The 22,012-nt window shown below is 48.6% G+C and overlaps 1 protein-coding gene across 1 annotated transcript in view; it reads right to left on the bottom strand.

The window, feature by feature from the left end:
- The window catches only part of DNAH3 (dynein axonemal heavy chain 3), a 141,587-nt gene that overhangs the window by 116,859 nt on the left and 2,716 nt on the right, over window positions 1-22,012 (bottom strand). The window contains 12 exon segments of the mRNA XM_025047287.1: window positions 913-1,049; window positions 3,673-3,852; window positions 5,206-5,401; window positions 6,627-6,752; window positions 8,371-8,566; window positions 10,092-10,281; window positions 11,127-11,301; window positions 11,693-11,765; window positions 14,657-14,879; window positions 15,448-15,552; window positions 18,364-18,413; window positions 18,885-19,031. Of these exon segments, the coding sequence (XP_024903055.1) occupies window positions 913-1,049; window positions 3,673-3,852; window positions 5,206-5,401; window positions 6,627-6,752; window positions 8,371-8,566; window positions 10,092-10,281; window positions 11,127-11,301; window positions 11,693-11,765; window positions 14,657-14,879; window positions 15,448-15,552; window positions 18,364-18,402 (1,640 nt within the window). The 5' untranslated portion in view covers window positions 18,403-18,413; window positions 18,885-19,031.

Below are 22,012 nucleotides of genomic sequence, written 5' to 3'. Positions count from 1 at the left end.
GTGTAGACTCCCAGGGGGCTGATTTTGTCCCCAAGGGACATTTGGCCATGTCTGGGGCCATTTTTGTTGTCACAAGTAGGGGGAGGATCCTACCAGCATCCAATGGGTAGAAGCCAGGGATGTTGCTAAAAATGCACAGGACAGCCTCACGATACGGGACTTTCTGGTCTAGAAGGTCAATGGAACCACCTCAAGCAGTGCTGGGTTGGGGTGACCACACATCCTGGTTTGTGTGGGACAGTCCAGGTTATACCCGTTGTCTCACGGTGACTGCTAATCACACCTGCTTCACCCTCAAAGCATCTCAGTTTGGAAGCTGCATTCTGTGGTCCCCCTACGCTCATGGCTGCTCACGTGAACAGCTGTGGGATACTCTACAGTGTGATGACAAAGGAGCACTCAGGTCGCCTGTCTTCCATTCCCTTTTCTTTAACCCCTAACTCCAAAAAGATCTAAAAACAGAACATCACTTCGAAATCCATTTGAGAGCAACAGCTGCCGTAAGGTGATGTGAGGCTGGCTATTCATGGCTCTCGCCGCAGAAATACCAGTACGTTTAATGAAAGGCTGCTGCCCCTGACCTTGCTGAAACTACAGCACGACACGTAATACATGCATAATGTTACTTTTCTGAAAACCAGAAATTTCTAAATGCAGAAAGCCGTCCGGCCCAAGGCTTTCAGATAACGAAGGTGGACCTGTCACTGAATCTGCATTCTGGTTCTCGCTGTGTCAAATTAGGAAACTTACAGTTTCCTCATCTGTGAAATGGGATAAGTAGTAATACCCTTGCGAGTAAGTACTGGCTATTGTTATGTATTGTTTCGGGTGTGTGGGAACAGGGATTGTCTACTGAACGATGGTTAAGAACTCTAAACCGAAGCCACAAAGGCTAACAGAGTCACGACTTACTTGTGGGGGCCAACTTGGTTTTTCTGAAATACCTCGAAAGTTTGATCTACGAAATCGGAAACCAGATTTTCTTCAGGGTTGACGGTGCGAAGGATCAGATTATAGCCTTTCAACTCTGGGAACAGGATAGACTCCACCTAAAGGGTAGAAACCACTTTTGGATGTTGCAAGACGTGCACAAGACACGAGAAGGGAGATGCACCAAGATGCGACAAAGTCATCTCCAGGGCACCAGCTGCATCCCCGCTCCATCTTTCCTTGGGGAGAGGGCTCTCTCTCTCCTCCCTCTCCAAGGACCCTTCATCTTTCTAGTCCCCGCCCCTGTCAAGTCTCCCATCTGTCGGCGACTCTCCCTGGGCCCCCAGTGGGGGTTCTGCGCTCAGCGCTCATCACAACTGTCATGAAATGTTCTAGGTTTGCCATGGGATACAAATACCATGAGGACCTGGACCACGGCTGACTTCATCTCTATGGTGATGGGCCCAACAAGAGCTTGGAGCATGGTAAGTGCTCAATAAATACTGTGTGAGTGAATGAACATTACAGTGGTGCCCGCCTCCACTGCCATCAACTTTTTCTACTGGAGACATGGGTTCTAATCCCGACTCTGCCGCTGACTATGTGACCTGAGGTCAGCTAATTCTCCTCTCTGGACTTTTGTCCAGAGAGGAGATAGACTAGATTCTTTTCTCAGCTGGGGTGAGCGGAGGGAAAGCAATGGTTTTATGAGGCATGACTAGTAATACTCTTCCGAAAATCCCAACCACTACTTCTCAACGGCATGTGTGTGTCTCTGAGAAATGTTCTTGTCTGCATGGCTCGTGAAGGCTGCAAAGTCCCTCTTGGGGACCAGCTGCCGTCCACATCCCTGTCTGCTCAGGAAGTCCTTGGTGATCGGTGTCAGAACAGACCTCAGAGCGCTTTGCTGGGTCACGCCGGGTATGTGCTGTTGATGAGAATATATCCGTTTCAAAAGGGGAGAGAGCAAGTGCCACCGACGTGTGCGTCCCTCTTCGCTCCATCCCTGGCCCTCTGACTGAGAAGATTCTCCCGCCGGGAAGGAGACTGGCCTGAGCAGCCCTTTCTAGAGTCACGTAGTTTTCCGACTATGAAAGTAATGGCAGCTAATGCTGCTTTCAATTCTACTTACTGCATTTTCGGTTTTGGAAAATCCTTCCATTACCTCATCCAGCTTCATTTTTTTTTTTTATGCTTCTCATGCACCTCTTTTCATTTCAACCAGTATTAAATCAGTACAGCATCCATGTCTTTCTCAAGTTTTTTTTTTTTTGCTAATATTTTCTAATGTTTGCTTTGGTTTCCTTCAGTAACTTTCTCACAAATATGCTTTCCTCCTGCTATTTGCATACATCTCAGGCTGACTTTTCTTCCCACTTTTAAAGTCCGTATTTAACCGTAAAGGCAGCAGGACTGGTAGGGGATGGGGCGTACCGTCCGCCCGTTGCCTTTCTTTATTCAACCTGTGGGACTGTTTCTTGAAAATGTCACTTCTCCGTTCAGAGACAAACGTCAGAGGGGCTTGCGGGGGTCGGGGGTGGAGGGTGGACAGGAGCAGCGCTGTGCATATCTCCAGGTGGAGAACTCTGGGTCTGGGCTCCTTTCTCACAGTCTGCTGAAGCCATTGGCATTCACTTGGGCCTGGCTTTCGAACCTGGTCCAAACTGTGGCCCATGACCACGGGGCCCTGGCATTCCACTCCATGGTATCTACCACCAGCCCTGGCTGGGCTGTTGGCAGCAGCAGCCACAGGGCCCTGGGCTCTCCAGGCCAAGCCGCTCGCAGACATTGTTGGTGGATAGCAGTGAAGGACAGGTCGAGCGGCGTGTCCTTGATCTGTTCCCAAGCCCCACGCTTACCCTCCCGCATCACAGGCTTCTCTCCCACCCGTTCCTAGGGCTGCTGATTGCAGGAGAGCTGCCCGCTGCTCTTCTCCTCGCTGAACCAGGATTGGTTCAGTTCAAAATCTCAAATGTGGCGTTCGCTGGTAAAAGCGGCTGGAGCACCTGTGTTCACACGCTTCCCTACAAACCCCAGATCGAGTCTCGAACCCTTAGCGCCCACCCTCTGAGTCAGAACCGCAGAGAGAAGCGAGCTTCGGGGCAGCTGCGCACCACACGCGATGCGTGGGGTGGGGAGAGTCACCCCACAGGTCGCCTCCCTGTGTGGGGTGCACCCGAGCCCCCTTGCCACACCCGTCATTCAGAGGAAACTAGAGGGAGTCAGCGCACAAAGCGTCACCTCGTCACACTCAGGTGCGGGATCTACCCGTCCTAAGATTCTGCTAACGGGTGTCTGTCATCGGACTGGGAATGCCACGCCACCTTGGAGAGGAACCTGGAAAGGGCTTGGGCCCAGAGGGGAGGCTTCAGTCTCTCCCCCAGACGCCTATAGTGGCTAAATAAACAAACACGCAGAATGTCAAGAGCCAAACTAGATACGGGTTTATGACAATTCTTGGCAAGTTCATGGGCGACCGCACCACTGTGAATTATCAACCAAAGCTGTATATGGCTTGGGTCACATCTGCCCCTTTGAGGCTGCCATCGTGGGCAGGGACTCTCCTCTCTCACCCAGTAACTCTCAATGCCCCTGTCAGAAGCACAGTTCCGGGATGCCTGAGTATTTCTTTAAGGCCCAAATCCTCTTTCTGGGGTTCAGGGGGTTGCGCTCAGCCATCTTAAATCTGTTTTATGCAGTAAATCAATAGAAGTACAAACAAAGATTAAGCGGATACGATACCTTGGGGATCCCTTCAGAGCTCTTGATAATTTCCAGGAAAGAGTCACGTATTAATTCCCAGCAGCTATCAAAAGATGGATTGAAGACAATATTGGGTTCACTGACTTCAAGTTTGATCATGATTAGTTGAGGTATAAAGAACTCCATCTCTTGATAAGGCTCCTTGAAATCATTCCCATCCTTCGGAAGACATAAGAGATGACACCCGTCACAAAATGGGGCCTTCCAGAACCAAGGGCATAGATTTTACTCACTCACAGTACTACGTGAGCACCGTGAGCACTGCCAAAGGACATGAAAGGCAGGCTGCCCCGTTCATATTTAAAACAAGGGCCAGGTATGGCTTGGCCCGCCCTGAGCTTGTTCTTCCCCAAAATTTGTTGACTGAATCCAGATATGTAAACAGTTATCTGTCTACTTCAAAGACAGTTGCTAATGAGCGTGCAGTCTATTGTAGACGCTCAAAACGTCAACCTCTCTACAAGAGTCGTGAACTGGCGTGGAGCCATCTCTCTACGCGGGATGGTCGTGCAAGGTACCGTCATCAATGATGGTGCCTGACGAAAGGCACTCGTCTAACGAGTTGCTTTTAGACATATTTAGAGCTGTTTAAGGATGGCTGGCAAACATTTGCTGTATGCCTACTATGTGTCAAATACCTATCCATTTCCGCTTCTTTTAGACCTATGAAGATTTTCTTTTTCCCTCTGTGTGGGATCTCAGAGTGAGATCTGTTCCCACATCTGAGCCTCTTCTGCTTGGCCGAGCAGAGGGTTGCAGCGACGCCGATGGCCTGGTCCTCATTCAAGCTAACGCAGCAGTCTAACTTTAGCAGCGTTAGTTTTTATACTTTTTGAGCCAAACGGTCGATTGTTCATCTGTATTCCATTTGGAAAAACGCTTAGAACTTAACCGTTCATAACCAGGCCAATTAAAATTGTTGTTACTCTGTTTAAGGTAAAATCTCCCCATGGTATAAAACCCAGAAGGATCTTCCTTGATCCCAAGGCTACCTAAGCTTAGGGGATGCTGGGATGCTTTGAAAACCAAGTCTTAGTGTTTTGGGTTTTTATTTCAACTTCACTGAAGTAGTTTCACGAAGTTATTAATGAGGTCAACAAAAGTCTTTTATTCTGAGGGATACCCCTTTCAAAGACAGAACAAGAGTCTGTACCTGCCGTGATACACACGACACCCCCTGAACACCACGCCAAAGGCTGATAATAAAGCCTTTTCAACCCCTTCCTTTAACAGAGAAGATGAAAAAGCGACCACGCCTCCTACTGTAAGAGGCATGCATTTCATCTTATTCAATCTTTATTTAAATGTTCTTAACTTCTCCACTCCTGTAGAGTTCTATCAACTTAGTAGTAGGTAATCGTCTTGGGAAAGCGTGCAGCGTGTGCCCAGAAATCACTTTTTTAAACTAATAATAACCTGATGTGTGTGTGAATCGAGAATTTTACAGCTGAGGACCCATGTGATGGAATCAGTTATTTCCCCTGAAAAGGGTTGCTTCTGGCCTCGATTTACCTTGTGTATCATGAAAAGGGAAACGAGGTCCTCGAGAGACTTAATGACCAACTTTCGGAGCTGGAGTGCCATGAAGGTTGCAACTGAAGCAAAGTATTCCTCGACGTTGCGAGAGGGGTCAAAGTCGCTCTTGGGAGCGAAATGGATCCACTGCTCCTTCTGCGAGATGAACAGCTTGGCACAGGTGGGGATCCACCTGTAGAGACAGGAGGGCATCCGAGTGAGAACCTCCGCCGAGCTCCAAGAAGTCTCCTCAGCCATTCCCTGCTCCCTGTGACAAAAGAGATGGCGAATCTCCCTCTAGGTGGCTTTGCAGATCAGTACTTCCGCAGTCCCAGCCACCTCGCCTGCCAACACCCCTTTCCTGGGAAGAAAGTGGTAAGGTTTGAATTGAGAGATTATCCTTCCGTCAGTGATAACAAAACACGGACAGGGGTTACTGGTGACACGTCCTCCTGAAAGAGTCTATGTGTTTTTCATTACAACCAGAGATTGAAGTGAAGGGGCAAAGGAACTGGAATGTTCTATGAAGCTTCTCTCCCCAGCAAAGGCCTGGCCTCTGATTCAGACTTTATAGGAGTAAAGAGAGGATGAGGAGGAAAGGAGGAGAACTTGGGAAGAGGAACTCCCGTGTGGCCAAGCTGTCCGGACGTCGAGAGCAGAAATGAGAAAACCGGAAGAAGAAATGGATGCCTCATCGCTCCTTTCTTCCTACTTCCCCCGATTTCTAATTCCCTGTGGGAGCCACTGGCCTTTTCATCCTATCGCATTTCCTTTCTGATTGCTAGAAAACTACTAGACTAGCGATCAGAGAAGTACTAGCCATAGTCATAGTCCTAGAGGTAATAACTGTGACATTTATTGAGCAGTTACTATGTGCCAGCCACGACATTTTTATATAAATATATATTTATTCTCTGATAATAAAAACCCACTGGGCAGGTATCATCATCATCATTTTACATAAGGGAATTTCTCTGGCTCTGGATGCGGTCCTGCATGCATTTGCAAAGAAAAAGGAATTGTCTAAGTGACCAAATACCCTCGAACCTTGGACCCTTGAGGCTGTTTACCTGGGCCACCCGAACACAAGCCATTCAACTGCATTGTCCTGTAAGGCCTTGAGGATCTCAGAGGAGGGGAATGGAAGTGGTACCCTCACAATGAATGGTAATGAGTGACTTTGAAAAGGCAGAGAGACACCAGGAGGGGGCGCTGAAGGGCAGGGGATGTAAGGAGAAGCAAAGGCTGTCGGGGATGGGGACGGGAAGAAAGGGGACAGAGAAAGATGCGAAGTCGGAAGAAAGATGCGAAGTCGGAAAACTGTGCCACCCTTGGGGTGAGAAACCAGTTTCCACTTCAGGGATTTTTCCATCTTTACGATGCTGTGAGGCAGCCTCGGTCCGAGGCCAGATACTGACTTGTTGAGAAGGATCTGGCGTGCTTCCAGGCAGTGTTTCCGGATCACGTCCTGATACTCGTGAGGCTGCAGAGGCAATTTTCCCTCCAGTATTTCTGCTGTTCGAACAAACCTGAGGTCTTTAAATCTGCCGAGAGAGAGAGAGAAAGAGAGAGAGAGAGAGAGAGAGAGAGAAATGACTCGAGCTGAGACAGCACTTAATAACACATTGGTAGGACAGGCTCAAAGGGTGTATCTTCTCATTTTCCCATGAGAGGAGATTTAAACAGATCAAAACTAAGTATATCTGAAAAATCTGGAAGTCTGAGGAAGGAGCGGACAGTCTGCAAGAACTCTTGGGAAAAGTAGGTAAACGAGCCAACTCAACGGGTGTTTACTGACCCTGCCCATGTGCTGGGCTCTAGGTGTTCCATCTGGGGAGGAGGATTTGGGCACCAACTTGGTATTTGGCTGGCTAAGAACTGGGATATCAAATGGGACAAATCGAAGTTATTTACGACAGTGAAGACACTGGGGACGTGGCGAGCAAAGCACTATCTGCATGACCACGTGAGTTCTTGAGCTACCTGAGACCAGTTGGCGGATGGCTTTGGTCTGAACCCAAACACCCCTACAGCCCTACCCCGGCCATGGGCATGCTCACTGAGATACATACAGCCTCCTCGGGCACAGCGCCTGCCAAGACGCTGGCGTCCCGTGAGCATTTGGTAAATGGACGTGTGCATCTCTTTCTGCCTTTTCCTGTGACACCCTTATCTTCTCTCTCTCTCAGATCGGGGGATGAGCTGCCCTTCACTTCCCGAGGCCTCTTTTAGCTCCTAGGGCCACATTTCTCTTCCTGACATCTATTCCATTCATTTATAAGTCACTCTTTTAAGTCATCAATCCAGCAAGATCTCTGCACACTCTTTTAGCTTGTCTCAGGTCTGGCTTCTAATTTTCATCACCCACTCGAATGGCCTATTGGGCACTTTTCCTCTCCCGCCTAAAATCCTGCAGCCTACATTTCTGTTCCTTTTTGATAGATGTGGTAAACTTAGTCTTCAGTTTGTCTGCTTGGTCACAAAGCACAGCTAGGGAAGGACAGAACCCAGGGACCTCACTCACCATATCCACTGATCTCCAAGGCCAGTGTGGCCCTTGTCACCACCTGGTAATTCTGTCACATATGTTTAATTGAATCCTAACGAACTTCTCAAAGTGGCCGGAAAATCTAGTCTTTCTTCAGATCGCCACCCTCATTCTGTCCCCTAAGCTTCTCACCCTTCACCGATGACTAGGTGGCCACTTAGAATGTTTAAAGTTAAATAGTGCAGGTCACGTAAGAAAATTACTCTGTATCACTTCCTAAACCAACCTTTCTCGGTGCTGATTTTTCAGTTCAGCTGACAAAAATCTTCTAAAGCAGCAGTCCCCAACCTTTCTGGTACCATTACCCCCAATTTAGAGATGAAGAAAGCAAGGCACAGAGCGGCGAGGTAACACACCCATATCACCCAGGAACCCACGAAGTGGTGGCGTTAAGATGTAGATCTGAGCAGGCCGGCTCCACACCTGTGCTCTTTCTTAACCGGTATGCTCCGGTGCTTAGAGACATGGGTGCCGGGAGAGCACAGAGAGGTCACTGACAGTTCACGCGCCTGATCGGGTTAGGGCAGGGCTGTGCCACCGCGCCCAGTGCCAGATGCTCTCCTACGTGTGGAAGCGATCAAGCGGGGAGAGGGGGCCAGAGAGGCCTTTCTTACTCTGCAAACCACAGCTCCTCCAGGCTGAGTATCATGGGGTTCACCGTGTACAGATGCTCCTCGTTCCACTTCTTGGCGTTCCTGTAGCCACTGTGCCAGGGCACGGGGGCCCGGATGGCCCTCTGAGGAAACGCACGGGGCACGCTCTCGATGAAGAGTCTCTTTCTCTCCATGGGGTCCATGAGGATGTAATCAACTGTAACCGACAGGGCACACTCTGTGTTAGGCAGGGACGCTATGCACCTGTGCTCTTAGCTTCAACCTGAGAAGGTCCACGGCCTCTGTCCACTTATACCTGGAGATGCTCCCTCAGGGACAAGGCCGTTGACAATGCCCTGAGTGTAATTGAAATCGGGGCAGTGCCACCCTGCTGTTTTGGGGTTTCCTTCTGAAGCTATTTCGGGGGAAGGAGGCAGTCACTTCACAGACCCCAGAGAACCTGGGGTCGAGTCCTGTCGGGGTATCTAGCATCGTGCATGGCAATGTGCCGCTGCCTCATCGAGTGATTTCTCACACCAAAATAGTTGCACGGAAAAATCAACGCAATGGGTGACACCAGCTACTTATGAAATTTAGAGACCAAATATTTCACATGCTAAAGAAAGAAAGACTGGGAAAAGCTTCGCGGGAGAAGTAATGGTTGAGCTGGTCTTAACGGACGGGTAGGAATTCGGTATGAGACTCTGAGGGGAGGATCACTGGGGCAGGAGAAGCGGCACGTGACGAGGCACGCGCGGCCCCATGACTTCCGCACGCCGTGCTCGGGCTGCTGAGTCATCCTGTGGCAGAAACGTCAGGTGGAGCCGGTAGAGCGCAGAGCGCCAAGACTGGAGAAGAGGTCGGGTTGGGATTTGAAGGGCTCTGCGTGTTCATCTTCACCTGCCTGGTTCTACCCGGCAGTCGACAAGGAGCCGTCACACTGAGGCCGTTAGAAAGTCAATTGGGAAATTAAAAATATCTAGACAAGCTGCTAAAGATAGCTGCTGTCCAGATGCGACAGGAAGGTCTCAGGGAACTAAGATGACCTCGCTCCTCCTTTGATGTGTTTCTCACATGGCTCACTATCGTCCAACAGTTCCCAGTGACCCACGGTGAGCACAAGACACGGGGCCAAGGACAGAGGGGCGTGAGGCTCAGTAAGATGTCCTTTACCACCGAAGGCTGAACAGTCCAATAAGGAAGCTGAGACCCGTGAGAAACGCAAAGACAAGGCCCGTCTTAAACAACGGCAGAGAAACAGTGGCACAGAGGAGCCGAAGCTGGACGAGTCGAGAGCAGAGACGAGAAGGGCGCTAAATGCAGGGGACGCGGTGACCGCTGAGGGTTGTAGAGAGACAAAAACACTTGAGAGAAGAGGCGGGCACTGAGCGAGGTTTTAAACTTCAAGCGGGCCCTTGCCACTCATGGTATCGCCCCCAGGTGAGCAGATCTGCTGCCTCACCTGGGAGCTTGTTAATACTATGCAGGGTACCAGACCGCCCCAGACCTGCCGCATCAGAAACCGCATTTTAACCAGCCCCCCGGGTTTGTGGATGCAGATTAAAGTGGAAGCACTGTTTGCAGACACAGCTGATGGTCGGGGAGGAGGGGGGCGTTTGAATTAAAAAGTTAAATGACGTTTTCGGCATTTTTGGAGGAACCAGGGTAGAGGACCGATAGTGGGAGGAAAAAAGGCGCCCTCCGCATGGGACCCGCGCCCCCCCATTTCTGCCGAACCTCACCGATGCTCTTCTTGAGGCTGTTGTAATAGTCATTCTCCTTCTCCTCTATGAGGATGGTCATCAGGGGCTCCAGCGAGGGGCTCGTCAGCAGCGCGTTTGAAATCAGGTTTGAGACCCGAACCATCACTTCACTCTCCTCCGGGGCAATCATATCTTTTCGGATTCCGTGGGTCAGGTAGTAATAGTATCTCTTCCATAAACAAACCACCGGGAAGAAAATGGTCATGACCGGCGAACAGTGCCCACCTGCACCCGCCCGCAGCTGCCGAGGGGCCCCATTTCCCCAGCACCCACCCCCACCCACCCATCATGCTCTGCAATCACGCCTTCTGGGCCTGTGACTTCACGCTCAGTGCTCTAAGATCATTGGTACGTTTTCCCCGAGACTCTGGAGGGTTCAACTAAAGCCAGCGGGATCTCAGCGGGGTGAAAGGAAGGACTTGTCAAATGGAGACAGGAGCAGAGGAGTGAGCACTGGGGCCAGGGACGAGGCCGCGTAATCAGATGAGTTTTAAATAGGAAAATAATAAGCAATGGTGGAGACTGAGACATACTGGAGAATGCATTTCTCATCTAAAGGAGACGGCTACTTCTCAGCTTCAAATATCTTAATTTTTTCAAGAGAGGTTAGAAATTTAGCTTCTGTGAGATTTCCTTTATTTTCAAAACGCATCTATAGGCCAAATTCAGCTTCTGGTAGGGTTGCCAGATAAAATACAGGACATGTTGAGACACACTTATACTAAAAAATTATTCATTTTTTCAAATTTAACTGGGTGTCCTATTTTTCTGTTTTGTTTTTGATTTTCCAAATCTGGCAACCCTAGCCTGCAGGTCACCATTTTGCAACTGATATTCTAAGAGGACCTATAGGCATCGATTTCTAAGACTGACTTAGAACAGAGAATTCACACACACACACACACACACTCACTCACTCACTCACTCTGGACGTCTGGACGTTGGTGACTCTGCTATTTAGAATCACTGAGATGCCAAGAGCGAACGGGGGGAAAGGAAGCAGCAAGCCTGTACCTCCAAGTCTGATTCAGATGGCTTGGGTTCCTGACTTTCAATTTCCATCTCCTTCTGTAACATGACACGAATCTGTTCTTCAGGACTCATTGGTCTGCTTCCTGGGGCGGTCGGAGAGGCCACCACCTCCTTCTTCAAGAGGCAGGACATTGAGGTGTTGCAGACCAACTTGATTCTGAGAAGATGACACAGCTCAGCCCTGGGCTCCGTGCAGGGGTGCTGTGGGGTCAGGCCTACTTTCTCCAACCAGCGAGTGACCCCCTGCACTAGAAGCCCCTCTCCTCCATGTTGGCTAACAGTATGGTGTGTGTGGACTTCAGTGACGACCTCTAACCACGGAACACCTCATAGGTGCATTAGCATTGGTTTCGCTCAGTTGGTTAGCTTATGTTTATTTAGAGCCTAAAAGTTTTTAGGATTCAGGGGAATCGAGGAAAAACTCCACCGGTTACTGAGTGTCTGGGAATGCTCTGAAGCCGAGAGGCAGAGCATGCCCCCAGTGAGACCACAGCCCTCTTTGGTTCAGCCTGGTGTCCTGAAATCCCGTCCCCACAGCGGCACCTTACCCGGTGAGATCCTCTTTGCCTCGGGGAGAGAACTTCATTTTCTTCTTGTTGGGTTCAGCTGAGCTTTTAGTTGCTAGAATCGTGGAGAAGACAGACATCAGTGATGGGCAGTGGCCTCGGACCGCCCTCTGTCCGCAGGATGTGACTCTCAGGACAGTCCAGGAGCATGTTAAAGGGGTGGGCTTGGTGCGGCAGGGTGAGGCGGGAGACGCAGGCTCCGGTCCCGCCTGTCCCACCGACTACCGGTGTAGCCCTGAGGAAGTGACTTTATCGCTCCAGGCCTCGGCTTCCCCAGCCATGGAACAAGGATGGGCACACACACCTTCCATAGTCATCTATTCGTTTGGTGAGTGTTATAACGTAACTGCCTTCTCAAGTCACTCCCAACCCTGTACGCTGTTTTCTTAACGTCAGGTCTATTCATGTTTCAGATTTTTCTTTCAAAAAAACTCAGACTTTTACACTTAATATATTTATTTTAAAGGGAATATTATATGCTTATCGCAAATAGGAAAACCAGTATCATTTGCAATAAATATAATTACTGCAAATAGAAAAACAGTATTATTTGCAATAAATAAACAACAAACTACAAATAAATCCAATAAATGATATAAAGCTCTATTATTAAGCTCTAACTAAGATACTTTTTCTTAGGCCTCTAGTCTAAGGAAATGAACAAGCGGTAGAGAAGTGTTAAAGACATGCTAATATTAAATTGACATTTCGAGAGAATCAAAGAGAACTGAAGACTCGAGATATATTTCGAATTCCTACTTTGAGCTCCTAAATCTACTGCTAATATAACAGTAACGAACAAAATTCTCGTTAAAAATTAAAAAAACAAAACAAAACAAAAACCACTGCATTGTTCCACAAGACGCTCTTGTACGTGGACCAGAAATAAACACAGGGTGAAGCAAAAGTCATGACAGTGGCTTCTGGGTCCAGGGCGGGCAGAAGTAGGTGTTCGCTTCCTGGGGGAGCGATAGGATCCAGGAGCACACCATGCTTGTGGGGAGCTGGAGCTAAGCTCATGGCATAAATCCAAGGCTACAGCGAGCCTGCTCTACCCGTGAAGACAGGCTGAAGATTCATCAGCACCGTCATGCAGATAAATCACATGTATCCTCCACTCACATGGTGACCAGAGACGGCAGAGAAAGACTGATCATTATTGGCCAAGCCCCACACTGCCTCAGAAACCAGATCTACGAGATCCCTAATTATCACCAAGCCACCAATATAAGATCTGGTACTTACGTGGGGTCCTAAGAGGCCAGGTGAAGGCATAAGGGGGAAAAAAAAAAAAAGCTAGATTAAGAAGGATCAAAAGAGTACAACCAGTGTAAATATGATTACGTTTATATGTGAGACCGAGCAAAACTAACCAGTGGTAACAGAAATCAGAAAGTGGCTACACTGGGGTGGGATGGCGTTGGGCAGGGGTAAGAACTGATTGAAAAAGAACACACGGGAGCTTTCTGTAGTGTCAGAGATGCCCCGGCTCTCATTAGAGTGATGGCTATATGGTATAAAGAGTGGTCAAAACACACCAAACCGAATACTTAAGATCGGTGCCTTTCACCGTGTGTGAATTATATACCTCAATAAAAAACGAGGTGGACGCATGCAGCAACACGGGAAAAGACTCTCAACACGAGATTGCCAACTAAAACCCACGAGCGCATGAGAAAAACCACTACTGAAAAAAGTAGCCAATAAAGTCAACAACCAAGGATTAGATTTACAAGTGGAAAAAATACAGCAATACCAATATTGTTCCAAAAGAAACGTTTAAGTTTCTCCAAGTGATACAGAAAGGGCTATGCCCATAAGAATAGAATGAGAAATAGGCGGGCGGGGCACCTTTAAGGAGGAACAATTAGAAAATCTGAAAATGAAAAGATATTGTCATTAAAACAAAAAACACTCATTAGACATGATAAACTCAAGACTGAACAGAGTTGAAGAGCAAATGACGGAATCAGAAGATATAATTGAAAAATTCGCCCAAATACAGCACAGAGAGAAAAATGATAAAGTAGGAGAAGTGTGAGATAAAGTTTGAGAAAAACTCAAAATAGGAGTTTGATACAGAGGACAGACTGAACAGCTCTAACATACATCTAACAAAAATTACTAAATACCCTTAGGCAGATACGTGTGAACCTGGGAGGGAGAGGGGTTAAATAAATTAATACGTATGAAGTACCATGGTCAGCAGCTTCCGAGATGGCCCCGATGACCCCCACTTCCTGGCATCCTGCCCTTGAGAAATCCCCTTGAGTGTGGGCTTGGCCTACCAACTCGCTTCTAATAGACAAAATATGGCAGAAGTGATAAAACGACCCTTCCAAAATTAAGTGCCAAGAAGATTGCAGTTTCTGTCGTGCTGGCTCTAGTCTCTCTCTTGCCCTCTCCATTGCTCCCTCTGAGGGGAGCCAGAAGTTACGTCATGAACTGCCCCATCCATGGAGAGGCCCCCGTGGCCAGAAACTGATGGCTACGGCCCAACAGGCAGCAGCAACCCGAGGGCAGGAGTGGGCCTGGAGGACGATCCTTCCCTAGTGACCTTGGCCTTGGCTGACACCTTGACTGCTTGCCTGAGAGAGACTCTGAGCCAGACCCACCCAGGTGAGCGCTGTCCAGGGTCCTGACCCGTAGGAACGCTAAGATAACACGTGATGGTCGTTTTACACCGTGAAGTTTGGGGGTGATTTGTTACACAGCCATCCGGTGACGCGAGCGCATAAGGAACAGTGCTTGGCGCGTGGTGCCGTAAGGTCTGCGGGACGGGAAATGTAGTTTCCCGTCTCCTCATCACAAACGGATGAGGAGACTGAGGCTCTCCATGGTAAGCCACAGTCAGCGCAGCGAGAGGTGGAGCCAGGACCAGACCCCAGGATCTCACTCCAAAGCCCCATGCCGAGCCAAGCTCGTAGGGCGCACCGCCACGATTACCTGACGGCAGCCCCTGGACGAGCCTTTCCCTGGGGACGTTGACGGTGACTGGCTGGTAGACCTTCAGCAGGTCCTTCAGCTTCAGGTCCTGGGCTGTCAGGGAGTAATTGTTGGCGATGGAGTCACTGGGCCCACGGTGGTGCTGCTGCTCTTTGAAGGGCGCAGCCAGGGTCCACGACGTGCGTTGCATGAGCGGGGGGTAAAAGCTGTGCGACATGACAGTCTACGAGGGAAGACACGCAGAGAGGGGCACGATGAGGGGCGCCTCCTGCAGAGCCGGGGCGCGGAGGGGCCCGGGCTGTGCTTGCGCTGAGTCTCACGGAGGCCCACGAGCCCTGTGCTGTTTTTTTCTACCTTCCTCACACTCGGCGCAAATCCTTCCTGAGCGCACACCAGGTGTGCTTCTGTGACCACTGTGAGTGTGATCTCTGATGTCAAGGACAATAGCTGGCTCTCAGGAAAGAGCAAGTTTGTGTGTCAGGTAATTGGCTTCTATTGTCTTTATTCCTCACGGACATGGCTCTAAGGTAGAAAGAATGGCTCTCGCTTTACAATCGAAGATGCGGAAGTTTAGAGAGTTTAAATAACACAGCAGGACAATGGAGACACCAGGCTCTAACTCACCCCTGTGCTACTGCATAGCTCTTTCTGCCTCACCGCTGCGGCTCTTCCTGGTGGCAGAAATGACCAAAGCCACTAATCCCACTTGTCGAGTCTTGACTGTTCCTGCTCCCCGCTTCCCCCGCCCCCGCAACGATACCAGCAGAGGAGCAGCAGCCAGGACAACATACCTGATAGAGCTCGGACGGTTCTTCGTTAGCAGAGGCGGGCAGAGGGGGCAGCTCCGGCCGCATCTGGGAGTGGCTCATGTGGTGTATTGAGTCACTTTTGGGGATCTGTGGGAAAATGGAAACAGCCACTCTTTAGGGATTGGGGAAGACTGCCAAGCCTGTGAGTTGGTGAGGAGCAAACAGGTCTCCTGGGAAAAGCTTTGGGCCCAGAGTTCTGCACGCAAAACATCTTTCTCAGCCCCATCGACTGTGTAGATTTCATTTTTTTAATCGACGAGCTGTCTCTCCTCCAGCATCTCTTCCTTGGCGATCCCTCTATGAGCAAATCCAGATATTCCCCTACACACATCCCAAGATGAGCCAAATGCTGAGGATACCCCCAGCTACTCTACCCTGTGTTGCAGTTAAAGGGGTTGACTTTAACAAAAGTGACTCCTGCACTCCACATATACAAAATCCCAAGCAGAAATTTGCTCATGCAGTGGCACTGTGTTTTGTGTGTGTTTAACACACACGCACAAGCAACTCTGCCCTTCCTGTGAAAAGAAAAAAAATCATTTAAACATGTGGGTGTCTGAGTCCACCATCCTCAGCGAGTGTGTACTTGGGAAGCAGGGCTGAACCTGTGGCCACCCTCAGCGCCCAAGTGCCTCTCCTGAGCAGAACCGAACATGACGCGGCGTTGAGTGATGCTGCCTGCGCTCCTTCCAATGACCCGGCCACTAGATGCAAGACGGCTACTTCACCTGGGACAGTGACAGAGAGACTACAGTTTGTGCCAATGCCTGAGCAAAACTGATGGGCCAAACTCCCTGGGAGGCGTTGCTGAACAGCATGTTAAAGACGGTTTAAGGGATTTTCGAGGACAACTTTGGCTCTCTCTGATTTTTCACCTGCAGTCAAGGAGGATGTTAATGTCATTCAGGCAGTGACTTCGGACTGCACTCCTGTGTCAGATGAGGCTATTGGATCAATCTGATTTACTTTAGTTGGCAAACGTCATACGGGGTAACTGGCGATGGATAGAGGGGCGGCAGGTATATGAATCAGATGTTAGCCACCCTCATGCGCCAACCAACCCCTCCACCTTCAACGTGATGAGTTTGAGACCCGCAGACCCTATCGTTTTTCAGCTTAGAGAACTTGCTTGGTTGATTTAAATCACTGAGTCTGTCTCTCTGCTCTTGACCTCGATTTGAAAGATCTAAGAATTGATGATCATCTTTAAGAGCCCCCTCTTTCGCTACTGAAATTAATATCAGATCTGCCTTGTTATGAAAACACCCAGCATTAACTGGAAAGGACCCTGGCTGTCCGCAGCAGGTACTATACCATCCAAGGTAGATGCGGGCAGTGGTACATGCTGGGGTACAAGGTCACTCACAACTTCCTTCGAGACCCCAGATGTACAGCAGATATTGATTGATAAGTTAGGGCTGTCTGTAGTTTGTCTTTGCAAGCAAGAAGGTTTTGTGCTCAGTGGAAATCTTCCCCTTGGCCTAGCTTTTAAATTTGTTTTAAATAAAAATTGTCATTGAAAGAGCAACAAGCAAAACCCACAGATTTCAGACACCTTGAGTAATTTACAACAAGAGAAGGCACGTGTACTTAAACCCCCAAACCCTGACTTTTTGCAGTCGAGGGGGATGCCAACATCATTCGGGAGAGGTCTTGGCATTCATGCTTCTGCTCATGATTCAGGGTAAACCTGATTTTAGTTCGGATGCCAACTGGGAAGTTCCTCTTCCTACCAACATATGAAGAATAGAGCCCTACTGAACCTAACTGGCTCTACTCCAATTTCAGTCCATGTTGTGCAGAGGGACGATCCCAGGGTAGGGCATGTGACACAGGTCTGGCCAATCGGAATGCTCCATCTGCCTAGACACAGTGATTGGTTCAGTCAGAGACAGGCACATGACCCAAGCTGGGCTGTTCAGGGTCTTTCCTCACACTTTCGCTAGAGAAAGAGGCACTCGCCACAGCCATCTTTGCCTTAATGTGGGAAAAAGTCTTCCTTGGAATGAAGCCAACAAAGAAGAAAGCAGAGCCACCAGAAGGAGAAAGACAGACTCCCAATGACATCAGCTGGACCCCTGGATCCATCTTGGGCTTCTCAGAACCCCAAAAGAACCATAAACCCCCACACAGAACCATAAACACCCTGATGGCAGGAAACATCTCGGTCCATGGGACAGGGACACATGGGACACACGCAAGGTGAGCAGACCTAGAAATCAACTGCAGAACAGAATAAAGAGGGCGTCCTTGACTATACCTGGCTGAGAATCTATGCCTTCAAGGGGACGAGATGGAGACTTCTGTAAGATTTCTGTAAGCTGTGCCAAATGCTGTGTTAAAAATATTATTACTTAAGTGTTCTATTAGATTACAAGGAGTGTTCGTTTCAGAGGGCGGGCCCTGTCACCATCAACAAGTCTTCTTTAATTTCATAATGTTTCTATTTGAAATGCTCCTCTGGGCACCTAGACCAGGGAGAGCCATTACTTGCGGGCGGCTTATTTCTGACAACGTGTGACGCCTGCACGTCCTCCAGACCTGCCGTGCCCATGCTCACCTGAGGACCTGCTACAGCAGAATCACTCGTGTTTTAGCTAAAAAGGCAGATTCCAGGGCCCCACTCCAGACCTTCTGGATCAGCCTCTTGGAGAACAAGGCCAAGTCTCTATGTTTTTAAGATGCTTCACAAAGTATTCTGATGTATAGACTCAAAAGCCTACTTCAGAAAAAAAAAAAAAAGACATATTTGAAAGGACACAGGATAAAAATGTGATTAGACACTTGCTCAGTCAAGGGACTCTAACGTGGCAACTGGCTAAACATCCCTTTCCTGCCCACGCCCGTGTTGAAAATACAGATTAAATTTAAGAAACACACCTTAAAATTCATACATACCTCCTGACGTGAGCAGTCCATGTTGTCCACGTTACACATTCTAATCAGACCTATTAAAAATGAATAAAGAGCTCTCGATTTCTTCCTCTCCTACCAGTGGCTCTGAAAATCAAACTTTCTTAGAGCATAATGGGGATGACACGGAAAACGGAACTTTCCTGGATGTTCTGAAACCTCTGCTCACAGGGCTGCCTCTCTGAGGTCACAGATGTCAGCCCCTGGAGGAGTCCCTGGGAGAAGGGGAGAGGAAGGGGAGCTAGAGAACGAGGGGGCGGCGTGGGGACCCTGCTGGGCCATGTGCTGTGGTTCCAGCTCCTCCTGCCATGGCCACGCTTCCTTTCCCTTCCTCTCTTGGAACTTTTCCAGGAATGCACCAAGTTCACCGTAGAGGAGAAACCGAAGCAGAGTTACACATTAAAATAGAGAACAGGGAGGAAGCACCCCACCAAACAATCCCCCCGGCAGCCTAAACTCTTCTCTCTCTTCCTCTCTGGGCTGTTTTAACATTGGAGGTACTGTACCCAGGCCCTGGGGACTGTCACCAGGCAGCAGCGTCTGTTGCTAAGGGAGGAGAGGCCTCTGCTGTGTCCAGATACAAGATCGGGCTTGACTTCATTCAGTGTCCTCGTGTCTCCCTTTGCTGGAGGCGCGGCTGGGCAGCAGGAAATCTGATGATGGGAAGGAAGTTGGGAGGGTGTTTAGCAATGATCCAAGAATGTAGAGATGAGTGGCAACAAAGGACAGTGCCTTTGGAGAAGTCTAAATGCACGTAGGTCAATAGTTAAAGTCCTTGGGCTCTAGAGCTGGATGGGTCTGGGTTCAGATCCTGCCCATCCCATTAATTAGCTATATGGCTCAAGCAAGTTGCTTAATCTCTCCAAGTGTCTTTTTTTTTTAATGTAAGATGGCCCACGGGGTAGGTTTGAAGGTTTAACAAGATAATGCCTGTAAAGCAGTTTGCCCATAGTAGAAGGAGGACCAATATATTCCCAATTTCCTGGGACTTTCTGGGTTTTAACACTGTAAGTCCTGCATCCTGGGAACCCCCTCAGTCCTGGGAAAACTGGGACAATTTGGTCACCGACATAGTAACTTTGTTGGCTAACATCGTTACTATTATAAACACATATAAATCACACACAGCTGCTGTGAGTGAGCTGCTGCCCAAACATTCAAAGCAAAGTTCTCTCAAAATCAAGTTAGACGCTGAGATCTTTTTGGGTGCCATGCTTCCATATTCCTTTTTTCACTCATTTTTTTTCCCCAAACTCCATGATATTCCCATTTTATGGATGGAGAAACCCAAACTGAGAGAGCCATATAACTTTCCTAAGGTGACATGACTCATAAGTAGCACTGATACGATTCAAACCTTGTCCTTAAGACTCCAGAGTCCAGCGCTCTTTCCAAAAAGTGCCTGTCTAGACACAAACACTTCTGAGATCCCACGATGAGCACTGCAGAGTGCCAAGTACTTCCATTTCCCCTTTTCCTTACTTCTTCCTCAAAGTCGGCTCTCCATACTTTCAAAGGAAATCTGGGGTTCCTCATCTCTTATAATTGTACTCTCTACCATAAGGCATATCAACGTTTCGAATAGTGTTTGGAGTAAATGAGCCAGTAGCAGGGTTTGAGGCTTTGGTTTAGACAGAAATGGGGTTATTACCAGGCCCCATATAATAGGGCATGAAAGCCCATGTCCCCCAAATCCAGCTCCTGCAACCAATAACGCAAAGAGCCTGGAAGGGGCTTGGCATGGTGCTAATAAGCCCCACGGCCCTGTGGATGAGTAGGAAACATGCCCCTATCTGAAATTTAGTGTGCTTTGAGTCTACCTGTGTTCAAAAACGTCAAGGCAATAATAACAGCTTCCATCAACTGAGCTATAGTAGATGCTGGTACCGCGCTAAGCGGTTAACGAGCATCACCTCTCCACATCTTCTCAAGAACCCAGAAGAGGAAGGAAAAAAAATGGCGTAGATGATAGAGGCTCTGTTCATCCCTCTGGCGATCAAATCAAACTTGTGATGGAAACAAGGAGCAGCAGCAAGGAAAAATCGCCTGGGATCTAGAGGAACGAGCCCTACAACTAGGGAGAAATCCCAGAAAGCACCCTGCAACGGCAGAAGGTAGGACGGGGCGAAGACGCGGGGCTGCCTCGTCCCCAGTGGCTGAGTGAGACGAACACTGTGACAGCGACAGCGGCAAACGCCTCTTGAAGGTGCCACATCCACAAGCGAATTTTCGTGGTGACAGACCTGCTCGCTCTGAGCACCAGGGCCGATTTGGCTGAACACAGGGGGACTACTAAGGACTTACAGGGAGACACTGTCGGAGTGAGGGCCGAGGCGAGACTCGCTGGGTACAGAAGTGCTAGCGGCATCTATTGTTCCCTGTTGAGCTCTCCCCGCTCCCAGTGCGCAGACACGGCACAGCCATAGCCATGACATCATCAAACTGGATAACAGGGGTCGCTCTACCCAGCGGATTCCCTGAAACCCCGCCTCCCCCAACTCGGGCCTCACCCAAGCCACATCCTGGTATATCCCCAGCGAGTCAGGTGCTCCTTGCTGAGACTCACACTGGAGGCAGCTGGCCTCGGTTTCTGGTGTGGCCTTTTGAGGCAGCTATAAGCACAGCATCTGTGGATTGCTTGCTGAATCTTGACAGTCAGCCCCAGAGGGGCACAGGCTGGGATTAAATTTGGCCTGTAGCTGCACCCCTCTCAGGACTGTGTCACTGGACACCTACTTCACAAATCCACACTAAAAGACTGGGATACTTAGGGTTTTGCTTAGCACATAGAAACAGACACGGAAAGGCAGCCAAAGTGGGAAGACAGAGAAACAGAAATCTTATGAGAGAACAGAACAGAGATCCAGATAGAATGGAGTCAAGTAATCTACCAGATGCAGAGTTCAAAACACTGGTCATAAAGATGCTCAGCAAACTTTTGGGAAGTGTAGATAAATTCAGTGAGAACTTCAACAAAGAGATAAAAAACATAAAAATGGAAATGGAAATTATAAAAGGGAACCAGTCTGAAATGAAGAACACATTATCTGAGATGAGAAGTCTATTAAATGGAATAAACAAAGTGAATAAAGAAAATGATCAAATGCCCTATCTAGAAGACGGGAAAGCTAAGAACACTCAATCAGAACGGCAAGAGATAAGATGCCAAGACTATAAAAATAATTTAAGGAGCATATGGGACACTATTAAGGGTCAAAATATTTATCTGATTGGCATACCTGAAGAAAATCAAGATGTTAAACAGCTGTTTGAAAAAATAACGATGGAAAATTTCCCTAACCTGGTGAAGGAAATGGACATAAAACCCCAGGAGGCTCAGAGAATCCCAAAAACCAGGGATCCAAAGAGGCCCACACCAAGACACATCATCATTAAAATGCCAAAGTTAAATACAAAGAAAGAATCTTAAAAGCATCAAGAGAAAAGCAGATATTACCTATAAGGGAACACCCATAAGACTGGCAGCTGATTTCTCAAAAGAAGTTATGCAGGACAGAATGGCTTGGCACAAAATATTCGACGTGATGAAGACTCATGATCTATAACCAAGAATACTTTATCCAGCAAAGCTATCATTTAGAGTTGAGAGACAGATAAAGAGCTTCCCAGACAA

The sequence above is a fragment of the Pteropus alecto genome, unplaced genomic scaffold (genome assembly GCF_000325575.1).
Source record: "Pteropus alecto unplaced genomic scaffold, ASM32557v1 scaffold15, whole genome shotgun sequence".
Taxonomy (NCBI): domain Eukaryota; kingdom Metazoa; phylum Chordata; class Mammalia; order Chiroptera; family Pteropodidae; genus Pteropus; species Pteropus alecto.
The sequence above is the reverse complement of the archived record's forward strand: the minus strand, read 5'-3'. Positions and strand labels throughout refer to the sequence as shown.